Source organism: Caretta caretta, chromosome 10 (assembly GCF_965140235.1).
Source record: "Caretta caretta isolate rCarCar2 chromosome 10, rCarCar1.hap1, whole genome shotgun sequence".
Lineage (NCBI taxonomy): Eukaryota > Metazoa > Chordata > Testudines > Cheloniidae > Caretta > Caretta caretta.
The window spans coordinates 61,500,595-61,519,768 of NC_134215.1; the positions used below are offsets into that span (position 1 = coordinate 61,500,595).

At 43.9% G+C, this 19,174-nt stretch overlaps 1 protein-coding gene across 3 annotated transcripts in view; it reads left to right on the plus strand.

Annotated features, from left to right (window-relative positions):
• WDR72 (WD repeat domain 72) overlaps positions 1-19,174 on the plus strand; it is a 180,863-nt gene that overhangs the window by 105,602 nt on the left and 56,087 nt on the right. For all 3 annotated transcript variants that reach the window (XM_048867764.2, XM_048867765.2, XM_075133073.1), the window contains one exon: positions 10,963-11,149. In XM_048867764.2, the coding sequence (XP_048723721.2) occupies positions 10,963-11,149 (187 nt within the window). The remainder of the gene's footprint in view (positions 1-10,962; positions 11,150-19,174) is intronic.

The following is a 19,174-nucleotide window of genomic DNA, read 5'->3' on the forward strand; positions in this document are numbered from 1 at the left end:
TTCCCTAGCCCCTCACCCCCCACACACCCAAACTCCCTCCCAGAGCCTGCACCTCAGACCCCCTCCTGCACCCCAACCCCCTGCCCTAGGCTCAGTCCGGAGCCCCCTCCCACATTCCAAAGCCCTCGGCCCCAACCCAAAGCCCCCACCCCCTCCCACATGCCAGCACCCTGGCAAGGGTGTTTGGGTTTGTGCGATTAGACAGTTAGCAACCCTCCTACATAGCCCCTTCGTTCCCCTCCACAATCGTTTGGTGGCATGGAATGAGAGCAGCAGGTACATGGTTTCTACTTCTCTGGAGTTTATTGCCTGACAAGTATGGAAGCAGCTTCTTATGCTCTCTTTCCTTGGTCCAGTCCTAACAAAGAGAATAATAGCCATTCAAAGTAATTGCTAAATTGTGGAAAGACTTCACTTTTTTTGCTGAACCGTTGTGTAGTGTTGCTGGTGGGGGTCCTGATCATCAGACCGTTGCCTTCTCTGCTTTGGTATCCATATTTATTTGCTGAAAAAATACCACCTATGCTCTGTGAGACCTCCTCAGAACACAATTATTTCTAATGACCATGTCACCATGAAGATATTGCCATAGGTTCCCACCCACTATTCAATGTTAAAAGCAGCTAATATTTGCAACAGTGCTTGCGAAAGTACAGGAATTGTCCCGTTGCTAGTTTGGGTAGACACATTAGTAGTAACAGAATTCATCCACAATAACAAAAATGGAGTCTAGATGGATATGTAGTAGAAATTAGCACATAGGTAATAAAGAGATACTGGTGGAAAGCTGTGATGAGGGTCTATTGGTAGAAACAGGTGAAGCTCTTGAAGGGAAATTTTGAATTCCCTGACAAAGTTAGAAGAGATATTCATGTTGTTGGGAAATGTCCAGAGAGGGGGCATAGCTGAAGATGTGAAACCACACAGAGTGATGCCGAAATGTGTATTCAACAAAGTGATAGACAAGCTGCATGCAGAGATTTACAAGTGCCTTCACAATATCATGTTGTGCCATTTTGCTACACTTTTTATTCCATTCTAAGATGTTAGAGGAAATTACACATTACAAAATACCCCTTGGCCAGTGTACACAGTAGTGATTCAGGCAATGAATATCTGATCCAGACTTGTGACAGATTCTTAGCAGATCAGAAAACCATGAAAAGCAGATAATTTTATAGGCTGTATGCACTGTGTCTTATCAACACAAGGAACATGTTTTTCTACAAACTACCCACAGCTCTTGTAAGAACCCCTGTCAATTTTTTATTTTCTGCCAGAAGCAGTCATAGAACAATGACAGCATCTTTGTGTTTGCTTCTGCTTCTTAGGGTATGTCTACACTACGAAATTAGGTCGAATTTATAGAAGTCGGTTTTTTAGAAATCGGTTTTATATATTCGAGTGTGTGTGTCCCCACAGAAAATGCTCTAAGTGCATTAAGTGCATTAACTCGGCGGAGCGCTTCCACAGTACCGAGGCAAGCGTCGACTTCCGGAGCGTTGCACTGTGGGTAGCTATCCCACAGTTCCCGCAGTCTCCGCTGCCCATTGGAATTCTGGGTTGAGATCCCAATGCCTGATGGGGCTAAAACATTGTCGCGGGTGGTTCTGGGTACATATCGTCAGCCCCCCGTTCCCTCCCTCCCCCCGTGAAAGCAAGGGCAGACAATCATTTCGCGCCTTTTTTCCTGAGTTACCTGTGCAGACGCCATACCACGGCAAGCATGGAGCCCGCTCAGGTAACCGTCACCCTATGTCTCCTGGGTGCTGGCAGACGCGGTACGGCATTGCTACACAGTAGCAGCAACCCCTTGCCTTGTGGCAGCAGATGGTACAGTACGACTGGTAGCCGTCATCGTCATGTCTGAGGTGCTCCTGGTTGCCTCTGTGAGGTCGATCAGGAGCGCCTGGGCAGACATGGGCGCAGGGACTAAATTTGGAGTGACTTGAGCAGGTCATTCTCTTTAGTCCTGCAGTCAGTCCTATTGAACCGTCTTATGGTGAGCGGGCAGGCGATACGGACTGCTAGCAGTCGTACTGTACCATCTTCTGCCGAGCAGCCATGAGATGTGGATGGCATGCAGTTCTTCTGCACCGTCTGCTGCCAGCCAAAGATGTAAAAGATAGATGGAGTGGATCAAAACAAGAAATAGACCAGATTTGTTTTGTACTCATTTGCTTCCCCCCCTCCCCTGTCAAGGGGACTCATTCTTCTAGATCACACTGCAGTCACTTACAGAGAAGGTGCAGCGAGGTAAATCTAGCCATGTATCAATCAGAGGCCAGGCTAACCTTCTTGTTCCAATAAGGACAATAACTTAGGTGCACCATTTCTTATTGGATCCCTCCGTGAAGTCCTGCCTGAAATACTCCTTGATGTAAAGCCACCCCCTTTGTTGATTTTAGCTCCCTGAAGCCAACCCTGTAAGCGCCCCTCCCAGCGTCAGAGCAATGGCAAACAATCGGGCATCTGAGAGTGCTGTCCAGAGTAGTCACAATGGAGCACTCTGATGGGGCTAAAACATTGTCGCGGGTGGTTCTGGGTACGTGTCGTCAGGCCCCCGTTCCCTCCCTCCCTCCGTGAAAGCAAGGGCAGACAATCATTTCGCGCCTTTTTTCCTGAGTTACCTGTGCAGACGCCATACCACGGCAAGCATGGAGCCCGCTCAGGTAACCGTCACCCTATGTCTCCTGGGTGCTGGCAGACGCAGTACGGCTTTGCTGCACAGTAGCAGCAACCCATTGCCTTCTGGCAGCAGACGGTGCAATACGACTGGTAGTCGTCCTCGTCGTATCCGAGGTGCTCCTGGCCACGTCGGCTGGGAGCGCCTGGGCAGACATGGGCGCAGGGACTAAATTTGCAGTGACTTGAGCAGGTCATTCTCTTTAGTCCTGCAGTCAGTCCTATTGAACCGTCTTATGGTGAGCGGGCAGGCGATATGGACTGCTAGCAGTCGTACTGTACCATCTTCTGCCAGGCAGGCAAGAGATGAGGATTGCTAGCAGTCGTATTGTACCATCTTATGCCAGGCAGGCAAGAGATGAAGATGGCTAGCAGTCGTACTGTACCATCTTCTGCCGAGCAGCCATGAGATGTGGATGGCATGCAGTCCTTCTGCACCGTCTGCTGCCAGCCAAAGATGTAAAAGATAGATGGAGTGGGTTAGAACAAGAAATAGACCAGATTTGTTTTGTACTCATTTGCCTCCTCCCCTGTCTAGATCACACTGCAGTCACTCACAGAGAAGGTGCAGCGAGGTAAATCTAGCCATGTATCAATCAGAGGCCAGGCTAACCTCCTTGTTCCAATAACAACGATAACTTAGGTGCACCATTTCTTATTGGAACCCTCCGTGCAGTCCTGCCTGAAATACTCCTTGATGTACAGGCACACCCTTTGTTGATTTTTAGCTCCCTGAAGCCAACCCTGTAAGCCGTGTCGTCAGTCGCCCCTCCCTCCGTCAGAGCAACGGCAGACAATCGTTCCGCGCCTTTTTTCTGTGCGGACGCCATACCAAGGCAAGCATGGAGGCCGCTCAGCTCACTTTGGCAATTAGGAGCACATTAACCACCACACGCATTATCCAGCAGTATATGCAGCACCAGAACATGGCAACGCGATACCGGGCGAGGAGGCGATGTCAGCGCGGTCCCGTGAGTGATCAGGACATGGAGACAGATTTCTCTGAAAGCATGGGCCCTGACAATGCATGCATCATGGTGCTAATGGGGCAGGTTCATGCTGTGGAACGCCGATTCTGGGCTCGGGAAACAAGCACAGACTGGTGGGACCGCATAGTGTTGCAGGTCTGGGACGATTCCCAGTGGCTGCGAAACTTTCGCATGCGTAGGGGCACTTTCATGGAACTTTGTGACTTGCTTTCCCCTGCCCTGAAGCGCATGAATACCAAGATGAGAGCAGCCCTCACAGTTGAGAAGCGAGTGGCGATAGCCCTGTGGAAGCTTGCAACGCCAGACAGCTACCGGTCAGTTGGGAATCAATTTGGAGTGGGCAAATCTACTGTGGGGGCTGCTGTGATGCAAGTAGCCCACGCAATCAAAGATCTGCTGATATCAAGGGTAGTGACCCTGGGAAATGTGCAGGTCATAGTGGATGGCTTTGCTGCAATGGGATTCCCTAACTGTGGTGGGGCTATAGACGGAACCCATATCCCTATCTTGGCACCGGAGCACCAAGCCGCCGAGTACATAAACCGCAAGGGGTACTTTTCGATAGTGCTGCAAGCTCTGGTGGATCACAAGGGACGTTTCACCAACATCAACGTGGGATGGCCGGGAAAGGTGCATGATGCTCGCATCTTCAGGAACTCTGGTCTGTTTCAAAAGCTGCAGGAAGGGACTTTATTCCCAGACCAGAAAATAACTGTTGGGGATGTTGAAATGCCTATATGTATCCTTGGGGACCCAGCCTACCCCTTAATGCCATGGCTCATGAAGCCGTACACAGGCAGCCTGGACAGTAGTCAGGAGCTGTTCAACTACAGGCTGAGCAAGTGCAGAATGGTGGTAGAATGTGCATTTGGACGTTTAAAGGCGCGCTGGCGCAGTTTACTGACTCGGTTAGACCTCAGCGAAACCAATATTCCCACTGTTATTACTGCTTGCTGTGTGCTCCACAATATCTGTGAGAGTAAGGGGGAGACGTTTATGGCGGGGTGGGAGGTTGAGGCAAATCGCCTAGCTGCTGGTTACGCACAGCCAGACACCAGGGCAGTTAGAAGAGCACAGGAGGGCGCGGTACGCATCAGAGAACCTTTGCAAACCAGTTTCATGACTGGCCAGGCTACGGTGTGAAAGTTCTGTTTGTTTCTCCTTGATGAAACCCCCCGCCCCTTTGTTCACTCTACTTCCCTGTAAGCTAACCACCCTCCCCTCCTCCCTTTAATCATTGCTTGCAGAGGCAATAAAGTCATTGCTGCTTCACAGTCATGCATTCGTTATTCATTCATCACACAAATAGGGGGATGACTACCAAGGTATCCCAGGAGGGGTGGTGGAGGAGGGAAGGAAAATGCCACACAGCACTTTAAGCACAGCACTTTAAAAGTTTACAACTTTAAAATTTATTGAATGACAGCCTTCTTTTTTTTGGGCAATCCTCTGTGGTGGAGTGGCTGGTTGGCCGGAGGCCCCCCCACCGCGTTCTTGGGCGTCTGGGTGTGGAGACTATGGAACTTGGGGAGGAGGGCGGTTGGTTACAGAGGGGCAGCAGTGGCAGTCTGTGCTCCAGCTGCCTTTGCTGCAGCTCAACCATACACTGGAGCATACTGGTTTGGTCCTGCAGCAGCCTCAGCATTGAATCCTGCCTCCTCTCATCACGCTGCTGCCACATTTGAGCTTCAGCCCTGTCTTCAGCCCGCCACTTACTCTCTTCAGCCCGCCACTTACTCTCTTCAGCCCTCCACCTCTCCTCCCGGTCATTTTGTGCTTTCCTGCACTCTGACATTATTTGCCTCCACGCATTCGTCTGTGCTCTGTCAGTGTGGGAGGACAGCATGAGCTCGGAGAACATTTCATCGCGAGTGCGTTTTTTTTTCTTTCTAAGCTTCACTAGCCTCTGGGAAGGAGAAGATCCTGTGATCATTGAAACACATGCAGCTGGTGGAGAAAAAAAAAGGGACAGCGGTATTTAAAAAGACACATTTTATAAAACAGTCGCTACACTCTTTCAGGGTAAACCTTGCTGTTAACATTACATACATAGCACATGTGCTTTCGTTACAAGGTCACATTTTGCCTCCTCCCACCGCGTGACTACCCCCTCAACCTTCTCCCCTCCCTGTGGCTAACAGTGGGGAACATTTCTGTTTAGCCACAGGCAAACAGCCCAGCAGGAATGGGCTCCTCTGAGTGTCCCCTGAAGAAAAGCACTCTATTTCAACCAGGTGACCATGAATTATATCTCACTCTCCTGAGGATAACACAGAGAGATAAAGAACGGATTTTGGTTGAATGCCAGCAAACATACACTGCAATGCTTTGTTCTACAGTGATTCCCGAGTACGTGTTACTGGCCTGGAGTGGTAAAGTGTCCTACCATGAAGGACGAAATAAGGCTGCCCTCCCCAGAAACCTTTTGCAAAGGCTTTAGGACTACATCTAGGAGAACCGCAAATGCCAGGGCAAAGTAATCCTTTCACATGCTTGCTTTTAAACCATGTATAGTATTTTAAAAGGTACACTCACCAGAGGTCCCTTCTCTGCCTGCTGGGTCCAGAAGGCAGCCTTGGGTGGGTTCGGGGGGTACTGACTCCAGGTCTAGGGTGAGAAACAGTTCCTGGCTGTCGGGAAAACCGGTTTCTCCACTTGCTTGCTGTGAGCTATCTACAACCTCCTCATCATCATCATCTTCTTCGTCCCCAAAACCTACTTCCGTATTGCCTCCATCTCCATTGAAGGAGTCAAACAACACGGCTGGGGTAGTGGTGGCTGAACCCCCTAAAATGGCATGCAGCTCATCATAGAAGCGGCATGTTTGGGGCTCTGACCCGGAGCGGCTGTTCGCCTCTCTGGTTTTCTGGTAGGCTTGCCTCAGCTCCTTCAGTTTCACGCGGCACTGCTTCGGGTCCCTGTTATGGCCTCTGTCCTTCATGCCCTGGGAGATTTTCAGAAAGGTTTTGGCATTTCGAAAACTGGAACGGAGTTCTGATAGCACGGATTCCTCTCCCCAAACAGCGATCAGATCCCGTACCTCCCGTTCAGTCCATGCTGGAGCTCTTTTGCGATTCTGGGACTCCATCATGGTCACCTGTGCTGATGAGCTCTGCATGGTCACCTGCAGCTTGCCACGCTGGCCAAACAGGAAATGAGATTCAAAAGTTCGCGGTTCTTTTCCTGTCTACCTGGCCAGTGCATCTGAGTTGAGAGCGCTGTCCAGAGCGGTCAGAATGGAGCACTCTGGGATAGCTCCCGGAGGCCAATACCATCTAATTGTGTCCACAGTACCCCAAATTCGAGCCGGCAAAGTCGATTTAAGCGCTAATCCACTTGTCAGGGGTGGAGTAAGGAAATCGATTTTAAGAGCCCTTTAAGTCGAAATAAAGGGCTTCATTGTGTGGACGGGTGCAGGTTTAAATCGATTTAACGCTGCTAAATTCGACCTAAAGTCCTAGTGTAGACCAGGGCTTAAAGAGTCTGGATTTATTTCAGGATCCAGCTGCACGGTCTGGATCCGAAATGCCCAAAGTTCAGCATTGTTTAGATCTGTGGCTTTCATTTTGGTTCATGTCTAATCCAAATCTCCATTTTTGTTGTTGTTTCTCTACAACATAAGGAAAGTTCCTGCAAAAAAACCAACACTTTTTAATAAATAGTTGGAGTGTTTGTGTTTTGACAAAACACAAAAGAGCTAGATTCGCTCCTTTGAGTTTACTCAGTTCACTCCTACACTGTGGGCTCCTGATAGAAGTACATCTGTCCAGAGTATGGATTTAGTGCAGTCAAAAAGGTGAGCAAGGGCAGCCTGGGAGCAAGCAGGGCTAGACTGTAGGTGATGTGCTGACTCTGCATCTGTTCCAATCAGTCTCGAGTGACCTAGCTCTTACCTAGCACTAGGCTAAATTCATAGCTGGCCTCCTCTAAAGAGGTGTGTGTATACACGAATGTCTCTCAGCTCTACAGTCCTGAAGCCTTAACATCCTTGTTGCTCTGCAGGCAATTTCCTGCCCTGAAGAATGAATGACTTTGTGTAATACTTAATTCCTGTAAATTGAAAAACAAAACAAAACAAAAAAGACATTCCGTTCTGTAGATGATATGGAATTTTAAAGTTCCAGTAATGTGGGGAGAGAGAGAGAGAGAGCACAAATCCTACCTGTGGACTGAGTAAAGAGACTGCAAGGGTTTAACAAATATTTTCATTGTATCATTCATTATGAATGATCCCAAAGATATTTTACAAACTGGATGGGCCAGATCCTGTCCCCCTTTGTGCTGCTTCTATAAAGCAAAGAGGATGGAAAGCTGACTAACAGCTGACTGGGGATTCCCTTTGGATAGAAGAATTCCCAAATGATTAAAGCTGGCATAGCCAGCTCCACATCATATGTTCCTGGCCCCCATGTGTAATATAGTAGGTTTGTTGAGTGAATGGAAAGAGTGCCTTGAGATTTGGCAACCTGTGGCCAGAAGAATGGTTAGAGTAGTTCTAAGGCTGCTCCATACTGCATCGGAGGGGACCTGGCCCCTTGCTATCTCCAGATTTGGGGAATTGCAACGGTGATGTAATGCCTCCTTTGCTTCCTTCCTATCATGTCTTGCACTGAGCACAGCACAGCCAGACCCAAGGATCTGTCTTTACATGTATACCATGCAACACTGACATGCAGCCACCTATAGGATGCAGGGCAGCAGTCAACCAATACAAAGGTTCGTGTACTACAGTTGAAGAAAGAGACATTTTAAAAAACAACGCCTGAGAAAAGCCCTCTTCTCATTAAAAGAGCTATGAGATTTTTAATCTCCCAGTAGAGAAGATAGGGTGTGGGGTTTAAGGTGTCATCCAAAATCATGTGGAAATTTAACACATTAAAATATGTGAAAACATGTCAAGCCTTAAACACACAAAAGCAATTAACTGTTGTGTGTTGAATCTCAGCCAATTTATACCTTGATGTTGAAACATCTATGCTTTCCAGCCAGTGAGTCTCAGAGCATTGGGTGTATTTTTAAACCATTCTGTGGTACCTAGGCACAAGGCTGAAGGAGTACTACAAAAGCTTTAGCAGAATTCCCATGCTGTAATAGATTTAATTCAAAAAATTCAGCCTTATTAATTCAAAATAGATTTTCTGTGTTTAATTCATATTGAAATGCAGTGACACCACCAAGCAAGGGCAGAAATAATCAACTGCCAGAACATACTGCTGAACTCACGTTGTAGGCCAATCGTAATTCCAGCAGATATGTAACCTTTCCCTTAGCGTAACGGGAGTTCTGTGGAGTGCTTTCTTCTCCTTCCTTTTGAAAAAGAATATAGCACCAGCCTGGCTGAGGTGCAGCTGCAGGCATATGATACCAGTGCTAATAGCAAAACATTAATCCAAGTTGCATTAAACAACTGGAATTCTAAGAAGGCAGAGCCAAATCATGAAGTCCTTATGCAGTCATTACTCATTGCTGCCCACAGCATGTAACAAATTGGAGAATTTTCATACTAATCATACCGAGTCAGATCCCCAGCTGGTGTAAATTTGGCAAGTTTTATTGAAGTCAATGAAGCTATGCCGATTTACGCGAGCTAAAAATCTGACCCACAATCTCTAGTTTACTAATTTACTGGAGCTTTTAGTTTATAGTAAATATAAGCGGGGGAATAGTCCCGCTATTGTGGGGAACCTTACTGGCTTCTGCACTATCCCAGTGAAGTGGGCTAGCAAAAGGATCTGAGTCCTCGCTCCCACTTCCTTTACCCAGTGGCCTCCCTGCCCTTGAGGACTCCTCTTCTACTCTCCTGTCTGGCAGAGTCCGCGTAACGCCAACAAGGCTGGGCCCAGGATTCCTGGGGGGCTCAACCCCCAACCCTGCTGTGGTCACCTAGGACAGGGGCTAGGGTGTCCCCACTCCGGGGTACTCTCTCTGCACTGGGCACTTCTCTGACCCAATGACCGTTACATACAATTTAAAGCAAATGCAAGTTATTTAATCAACAATTAATTTTAAAAAGAATAAGGAAAAATGGGAAAGGTTAAAGGAACACATCACCCCACTCTGTGGCAGGGAACATCACAAACAGTGTCTCTGGAACGTCAGGGCAGTTCACAGTCTGTTCCTTGTAAGTCCCAGGCCTTCTTCTCAGGTCCTGGCTGTGCTGCAGGGATGCTGTGGGTTGGACACTTGCTCTGGTGGTGGCCACACGCTCTCAGGCTCTAAGTGGTAGGACCCTTCTTCCCAGTGTTGCCCTCGCCCTGTTGGGGTTATGATCCAAGCCTGGCCTGCAGAGCCCCTTGGCTGAGGCGTCTCCCTGTGCTGGGCCCGCTGCCCAGGGTCCCCGCGCTCTCCCCAGCTGCTCACCGCACCCAGCTCCAGACCGCTCCAGCCCCAGCTCCACCACTCTGTCTCAGCACTGCTCCTGCTGCTGCTGCTCTACCTCCAGCTCCCTGGGCTGCTTCTTTGGCCCCTTTGGCTCTGGTTGCTCCAGCTCTGCTCCCAGGACAGGTCTACTCTGCAGGCTGCTTCTGTGACTCTGCTTCCTGGGCTGCTTTTCTGGCCCCTCTGGCTCTGGTTGCTGCAGCTCTGCTCCCAGGGCAAGTCTGCTCTCTCTGGGCTGTGCCTCTAGCTATGGGGCTGCAGCTCTGCTCCCCGGACAGGGTCTGCTCTCTCTGGGCTGCTTTTCTGGTCCCTCTGGATCTGGCACAGCTCTGCTCCCCAGCTTAGCTTGGACCCCTGCTTTCTCCTTAGCTCGGCCCCACTCTGTCTGACCCAGGCAAATCCAGTTCACATGGAGGACGGGACCTCCCTGGCCTCCTGACTCTCTGATTAGCCTGCCTACCCTGTCATTCAGGCTGACCTGGAGCATTGGCCTCTCCCCATTGTTCCCGGGGGCTGTCAGTCTCAGGGACCTGTTTCCCCATCGACCCTTCCCCCTTTTTAGTACTGGGAGCGAGCAACTAAAACACCCCCACTGAATGTTAGTAAGGGGGAAACAGTCCCCTTACATAAAGCTAGTGAAAATTAAAAACTCGTGCTGTACGATAGTCATCATTGACAACAGATACCACCCAGCTACTATCCAGTTAACTGTTATTTCTTAATCTAGGTATGGGAAGGAAAGAGGTGGTATCTCATTTATCACTAGGTGGCAACTATTGGCAAATGTTGACTTTCGAATGACAACTATTAAAGCTGTCTTAAATTGTGTTTCTAATATCAGCATTTGAAAAAACCATGTAAATAATTAAAAATACAAATATCTTCTACTAATAATCTACATCCATGACAGATTATTGAGGTGATACAAGCAGCGCTACTGGCAGAAGTACAAAGGAGTATGAAAACCTTGAAAAAGACATCAATGAGCAATCAACCAGTGACCATGGTAGACAATGGAAATGGTGAGGTGCAGACACTGGCAAAAAATGAGCAGACAGAGCAGATGGCAAAATGCATTAAAAACATTCCCTTACCGAGTAAGTGCAAAATTTATTGGCATATTCTTTCATCACAACTTTTTCTAGTACTTAAAACATGTTAAGAATATGAGTTCATAATATATTATTTTGCTACAAGACAAGCCAAGTGCCCTGTTTCTGACCTACCAGCCTATCAATTTTCTCATACAATTGTCAGGTATTCAAAGGACATCCACATTCTATTATTATTATTATTATATTTAAGTAATGAACATTAAAGAAGAAAGGGTGAGGACTGTTTTGTTAAAATGGTTTTAATAGTTAATATGATTGAAAACAAACAAAGCAAGTATGTTTGGAGATAAAATCAGTGTATTACAAATTTGAAAAGAAGAGATTTTAAAATTTATCTTTTTTCATTGAGAATAGGCTTATACTATACTAAAAAATTAATTGCTTAAACTTTATAACTTTGTAATGTGATATGGAATCTTTTCTTTTTTTAGCACTAGAGCCTGTACAATAAGCAATCAAATGAATTTTACAGTTGGATCATATCATTTTACAACAAACTTAATCGTCGTAACTTTATAATGGTGCTAATGTTTATGGTAGGAAAAGATTGAATCTGAATTTATGTTATGAAGTGATATCCATTTTTTAGCCCATTAGCTGAGTCTTAAAATTAAATGACCTAAATTTTAGATCTAATCTTATTAGTGAGACTTCTCTGAGGAAGCTAATTTATAATCTCATTGAGTGTGTGTTTCTGTCATGAAAATTTGTTACCAATCTACTTGTTCCAGGACACTAAAAATGATCAGTGATGCATGTTTCAGGCCACAAAGAAAAATTACATCTTCCATAACTTGGACTGTTGTATTAATACAAAAATGCTAAAGCTTTGAATAATTTTCACTTATGAAGTTATATTTTGCTTACACTGGAAATCTTTTTGATCATTTTATCCTGAAGAGGTTGGGGACAGAATAATTTATGAAAGTCCCAGCCCCAAAGTTCAGGTCCGGATTTGGATCCAAACTTCCTTAGAATCTGGGGTTTAGACTTGGTCCGTTACAGAGAGGCTATCTGGGAATTTTAGACCTGCATTGAGACATCTGCAAATTCAAGAATGTTCAGAAGTTGGACTTTAGATCAAGTCCTTGTCTATTTTAGCAGGTGAAAATACACTTCTATTATATAAATTGTAACAGAAAAGTTCATTACAAAATTTAGTTGTCTTTTTCACTAATTAAGGTGGAGTCATAATGATAATTCTTAGGGACTAAGGCCCAGATTTTAAAGGTGTATATAGATGTTTCTTTGCTCAGCATCTGAGTGCTTACGTCTCATTTTCAAAAGGGATTTAGGCATTTAGATGTGTAAATCCCACAATCAATGACATTTAGGCTACTAAGTGCCTAAATCACTTTTGAAAATGAGATTTTTGAAAATGAACCACCTTAATACCTCTAAAAATCTGGACCTAAGTCACACCAAGACGTAACTTAAATGGACAAATCGTGTCAAGAACAAATTGTGTCAAACCAACCTGATAGCTTTCTTTGACAGGGTAACCAGTCTTGTGGCTAGGGGGGAAATGGTAGTTGTGGTACATCTTGACGTAGTAAGGCTTTTGATACTGTCTTGCATGACCTTCTCATAAACAAACTAGGAAAATACAACCTAGATGGAGCTACTATAAGGTGGGTGCATAACTGGCTGGAAAATCGTTCCCAGAGAGTGGTTATCAGTGGTTCACAGGCATGCTGAAAGGGCATAACAAGTGGGGTCCCACAGGGGTCAGTTCTGGGTCCGGTTCTGTTCAATATCTTCATCAGGGATTTAGATAATGGGGGTCATAGTGGACCACAAGCTAAATATGAGTCAACAGTGTAACGCTGTTGCAAAAAAAGCAAACATCATTCTGGGATGTATTAGCATGAGTATTGTAAGCAAGATATGAGAAGTAATTCTTCTGCTCTACTCTGCGCTGATTAGGCCTCAACTGGAGTATTGTGTCCAGTTCTGGGCTCCACATTTCAGGAAGAATGTGGACAAATTGGAGAAAGTCCAGAGAAGAACAACAAAAACAATTAAAAGTCTAGAAAACATGACCTATGAAGGAAGACTGAAAAAATTGGGTTTATTTAGTCTGGAGAAGAGAAGACTGAGACAGGACATGATAACAGTTTTCAAGTGAATAAAAGGTTGTTACAAGGAGGAGGGAGAAAAATTGTTCTTCTTAACCTCTGAGGAAAGAAGTAGAAGCAATGAGCTTAACTTGCAGCAAGGGCGGTTTAGGTTGGACTTTAGGAAAAACTTCCTAACTGTCAGAGTGGTTCAGCACTGGAATAAATTGCCTAGGCAGGTGATGGAATCTCCATCATTGGGTATTTTTAGAGCAGGTTGGACAAACACCTGCCAGGAATGGTCTAGATATTACTTAGTCCTTTCTTGAGTGCAGTGGACTAGACTAGATGACCTCTCGAGGTCCCTTCCAGTTCTATGATTCTATGGAGTTACTCTGAATTTACACTGGTATAACTGAGTAGAATTTGGCCCATGGCATGTTTGGTTGGTTATGACTATATTTTGTTTTTAACCATGTTACATGCAGGTTAGTCAACAAAACTCAGTTGAGGAACTAATTAACTAAAATTTTGGAAGGACATAAATAATTACATATGTTAATGAGCATAGTATTTATATTTACTGTATATTGGATGGGATATAGTCTTTTTTCACAAGTATAGACTGTGTGCACGTATTATGCTGAATAAAAGGATATGGTATGAAATAATATCAATTTTGCAGCCATTTTAAAGTATTGTGGAGTAACTGTGAACACACAAAGGAAGGGGGAGAGCTGTTTGAAGTTATACATTATAACAGTATACAACATATCAACCTACTTTTCGTTCTCTTTTTCCATTTAGACTTGTGCTAATTGTATTATATTGGCATAATATGCATGTAGCACAAATATATTTCCAATAGTCAGCAAGGCAGCCAGGCTGTGTATACATTATAAAACTAACTGGTTTTCTGTATGATACACTCTCCTGCCAAAGGTTTTTCTTCGAATATTATTTCAACAGATCTTTTAGATCATATGGGCTAGCCAGTGATGTTGCTAGAAGTTTATTAAACTGATCTAAGAGTAATTCTACATGCTGTATAAATTCCATTTTTAACCATCCATTTGATAAAGCACTTCTTCTCACTTCTCATTTTATGGATTGTAGTGTAGTTTTCAGGTTGTATGACATCAAGGTAAGTGCTAAATATTGTCTCGGGTCTTTAACCCATAATTCAAGGTTAAGAAAATGCACTGTGAGTCTTAGCTGCCACAATCATTGTATTGTGTTTTTGGTTTATTGTGATTAACAACAAAGGTCCAAATCCTGAAATATTTAACCTGTTTTTACTCAGCAGACGCTCACTAAAGTCAGTTGAGCCTTTTTTTTAAAGGCTGAGATATGAGTTTAGGATTTGAACAGAGGTTCGTATTATCTTTTAAAATTATAGTTTATTACATAGGCTGAAAGATTTGTCTCCTGAACTTTGTGGATACAAATGATAACATTTAGACATCTAGCTATTTATTACACTTATTAATTAATTAGAAATGTCATCACTTTTGCCTGCAATTAAATGCAGGCACAGTTATTTGTTGCTTGGGCAAAGAAGGCATGTAACATATTGTTTTGAAAAATAATTCTGAAGAATTAATAAAAGAAGTGATTCCAGTAATGCACCCCAGGGAAGGAGATAGCTGGTCTTTTTCTCTGCCAGAACCCAATAGGTTTTGAGTGTGTGTGTGTGTGTGTATGTGTTGTTGTTGCCTTATCAAAAGGACTCTCCATCCCTAAATGGCCTTGAGAAAAGAACATGAAAACAGGGATAACACTTTCTTATGTTATTCAGTTGGGGCCTGATCCAAAACCTGTTGAAATTAGTTGGAATCTTTCCACTGATTTTGATGGGCTTTGGCTCAGTCCTTTAGTAAAGCAGGGGTCTTCTCATAAGTTTTCTTACATGTCTCAGACTTCTGTAACCAAAGATGTATTTTTAGTTTTAAGCCTTCTAGCCTCTTTCCTAAATGAAGTGAAAGAATCCTAGAGTCATTTCTCAAGCAGATCTCCACTGTGGTACTGTATTGCTCTGCCAGGTCAGTCAAGGGTAATAGCTCTAAAAAGTTGTCAGATAGTTTAGCTTTTCTCCTGTGAGGCCATGGGTAAGTCTTGTAGCCTCTTTGTGACTCCATTCCCCATCTGTAAAATGGGATAATAGTAATTCTCTACCTCACAGGAGTATTATGATGGTAGATACATTAAAGATTGTGGGGTATTCAGTATTGTGGGGTATTCAGCAATGGGGGGGGGCTGATATAAACAGATAGATATGTCATGTTGTTCTAAAAAATGTTAATAATTGATGAAGTGATGCAAATATTGAAGAAGTGCAGTGTGATGTGAAATGGTAGTATGGGCTTTATTCCTAAAAATTTAACATTATTATTGACTGACTTCATTTTACTCTATGTCTCTGTGGCAGAGAAGGCTATAATTTAATAGTTAGTGAATGCTTTAAATATGCAAAAATGCATATAAATCACACTATAAAGGTTAGCTTGCAATAATTTCTGCTTTTGTAGTCTGAAATTCCTGATTTAAGAAAGTGTTAATGGTTCAAGCTTTCAAATGTATTTAAAAGCTATTCGCTATAACATTTTTTGCATGTTGTTTGAATCTCTTCCCGCCTCCCTCCCCCCCCCCCCCCCCGGCCTTAGATAGAAAAATTGGTCCTTGGTGAAATGAAGAGTTTGCGGGTAAACATATCATTATGAAATTAAAAGTGGTTTTGAATTTTAAAGTTGCTTAAACTGCTGTTTAATAAAAATTAAACAGATACACAAACCTTGTAAATAATCATCTTTATTACATAAATAATCTTCAAAGACTTTCATCTACACAATGTACTAATATGGCAATATGTTTTCTTAAAACAGAGAATCATATTCAGACAGTAATGGTATATCAATGAAAAGCACCACATAAAAGCTTCTATTCAACAGAAAAGTTCAGTGGCCTTCTGCAGCAGAAGGTCTGAGAACAGACTTCTACTGCCTGCTGTGGTTTTCAGAAGGAAACCTGTCCGGTTGTGGAAACCATTTATGATGTACTTTATGCACTCCTCCCTGGGAAAGCCATTCTGTGACAAGGTCTTTATCTGTAGCAGATGAATCCCCGCTACCCCCTGTGAAGTCTTGCTGCCTGATTAAGAAGGTGCGGATAGTGTGTGGGGTGGAGGGGTGGCTGTGGAATTCTTTATTGAAGATCCTTCTGGTTGTCAGCCAGGTATCTGTTCACATTTGGCCAAATACCCCTCTGTGGCTTTTTGTTGTTTTTTTAATACCCAGGTTCAAATTCTGCTCTGACTTAAGCCCTATTTGTGCCCATTAACTTCACTGGGATTGCATGGGTTTTAAATCAGAACTTGGCCTTGTTCTGTTGATTTGCTGAGGGTATCATCTGCATATTGTTATTTGTATTAATGTAATGTGTATGGATGGGTAAAGTATTCTTGCAGAACGCTAAACTCTGATGATATTTGAACATTCTTCTCTCAGGAATCAAGCTATCCTTAGATGCAGCATCTGCACCACACTCCCCCACGTTTAGATAACCCCCCCCACACACACACATTTGCCCTTGAGGCTGATTGTTCCAAGTCTGGGTCCTGGTCTGTGCTCATTCCATAAGCAATATACTTTTCCTGAATCCTTTTCTCTGTGTTGGCTGAGTTCCAGACTCAGCGAAAAGATGTACATTGACCAAAATCTGGGCTGTTGTGAGCGTACTGGTGTGCAGCTATTGCATGATAGAGCATTTGAAATAGACAAAGAAAGAGACAGCTATCAGTGCCACTCTCTCTGCAACTTGTGCTATTTTCCAGTCATTTGCATGCTGACCATTTGTACAAGCAATGATAAAGTCAATGAGGAGGGAGAAAAATTAGAGGTTGACTTGCGCTAAGGAGAGAATGAGACGAGATTCAAGAGGAGAAATAGTGGGCAGGACAGACACTGAAAGACCCAAGAAATAGTGGGAAGAAGAGGGAATTGTACATGAAACATGGCAATGTAGGCATGTGCAAAACATCACCTGTCTGCTAATGTTAAACTTAATCAACAAATTGGTCATTGCCAAAATCTCAAAGATAGGATTTTGAACCATTTTCTGATATGAAGAAAGTAGGAGCAATAGGATGGGATAAGTAAGTGGGAGAGGAAAGGAGGAAGTCTTACAGACTGCAGAACTTTGGATTGAAATACAGTAGAAAAGATAAACCAGTAAAAGCAAAGGTACTAAGAGTCCATGTCCCCCCAAAACATAGGCTTTTGAGGATCATCAGTATGAGATGCTTACTCTTTAGAACATATTTAAATCGCACAAAAGAATAAAAAGAAAACAAATGGCTGGTAGAGACTAAAATGGGACTGACGAGTGCTTTTCAGTTCTGATAAAGTTTCTAAAGGAACAGCAAGCAACGAGAGAAGGGTTTGTGTTTTGTTCTTGTTTTTCCTATTTGTGAAACTGACAAGAAGACAAATTTCACTTTTTGCCTTTTTATATGTAAATATTTCTGCAAGGCCCAAGCTATGTCCTATAGAAACAGCTTTAAAGATTTCATTGCCTTAGAGCAACTATTAGTCCTCATTGCTCCTTTCTCAAAGTAGTTCCATTTTTCAAGAGAATTGAGATTGATTATCTTCATGTTGGCATATGAAGATCTACAGTATATTGTCATCCCATCTCCCAGGTGTGTGCATTGACAAAGGCAGATGAGAATGTGGAGGCAACAGCTTTATGAGCAGCAGCATGAATGAATAGCACTGAGGCAGTGCTAAAGCCCATTCTTCATTAACCCAAGTGTCTCCCCAGCCTTACTCAATGGGGTGGGTGCTGCTTTGTGTCAAAATGCTGTTTACAGAATGCACAGAGCAAAAAGTCTGGTTCTTGTCAAAGCAAAGAGACTCCTCATTATATAATGCTGAAATATGAATTGGTGCAACACTGCCAAGAGCAGGTGTGTGTTGTAAAATAAATAAATAAATGATGATAATATGAATAATTCTTTGCATTTCTAGAGCTCCTTTTACCCACTGCATGCATCCGATGAAGTGAGCTGTAGCTCACGAAAGCTTATGCTCAAATAAGTTTGTTAGTCTCTAAGGTGCCACAAGTACTCCTTTTCTTTTTGCGGATACAGACTGACATGGCTGCTACTCTGAAGCCTGTCATTATGCAAGGCACTGAATTTAGCCGTATGGAGTGGAAATCTGTCAACTTCATGAAAAAAACTCATACAGATACAGACAGACATCATCTTCCTTTCCAAATGCAAACAGATGGACATCATACCAAAAGGACTGAAGGTAAAATATCCATTACAATCTACATACCACACAGACTATGCTGACAGCTTGTGCCACACACTCTCAAAGAAACTGCGGAACCACCTGATCAACATCCTCTACAGCAAACAGGGAAAGATTAAAAATGAGCTCTCAAAACTGGATACTCTCATAAAAAAACAACCTTCCACACAAACTTCCTCGTGGCTGGACTTTACAAAAACTAGACAAGCCATTTATAACACACGCTTTGCTTCTCTACAAAAGAAAAAGGACACTAAACTATCTAAACTACTACATGCCACAAGGGGCCACAACAGTGGTTCCCTTAACCCACCCAGCAATATTGTTAATCTATCCAACTATACTCTTAGCCCAGCAGAAGAATCTGTCCTATCTCGGGGCCTCTCCTTCTGCCCCCCCACCCCCACGAACATGATACAGTTCTGTGGTGACCTAGAATCCTATTTTCGACATCTCCGACTCAAGGAATATTTCCAACACACCTCTGAACAACATACTAACCCACAGAGACCTTCCTACCAACAGTACAAAAAGAAGGATTCTGGGTGGACTGCTCCTGAAGGTCGAAACAACAGACTGGACTTCTACATAGAGTGTTTCTGCCGACGTGCACGGGCTGAAATTGTGGAAAAGCA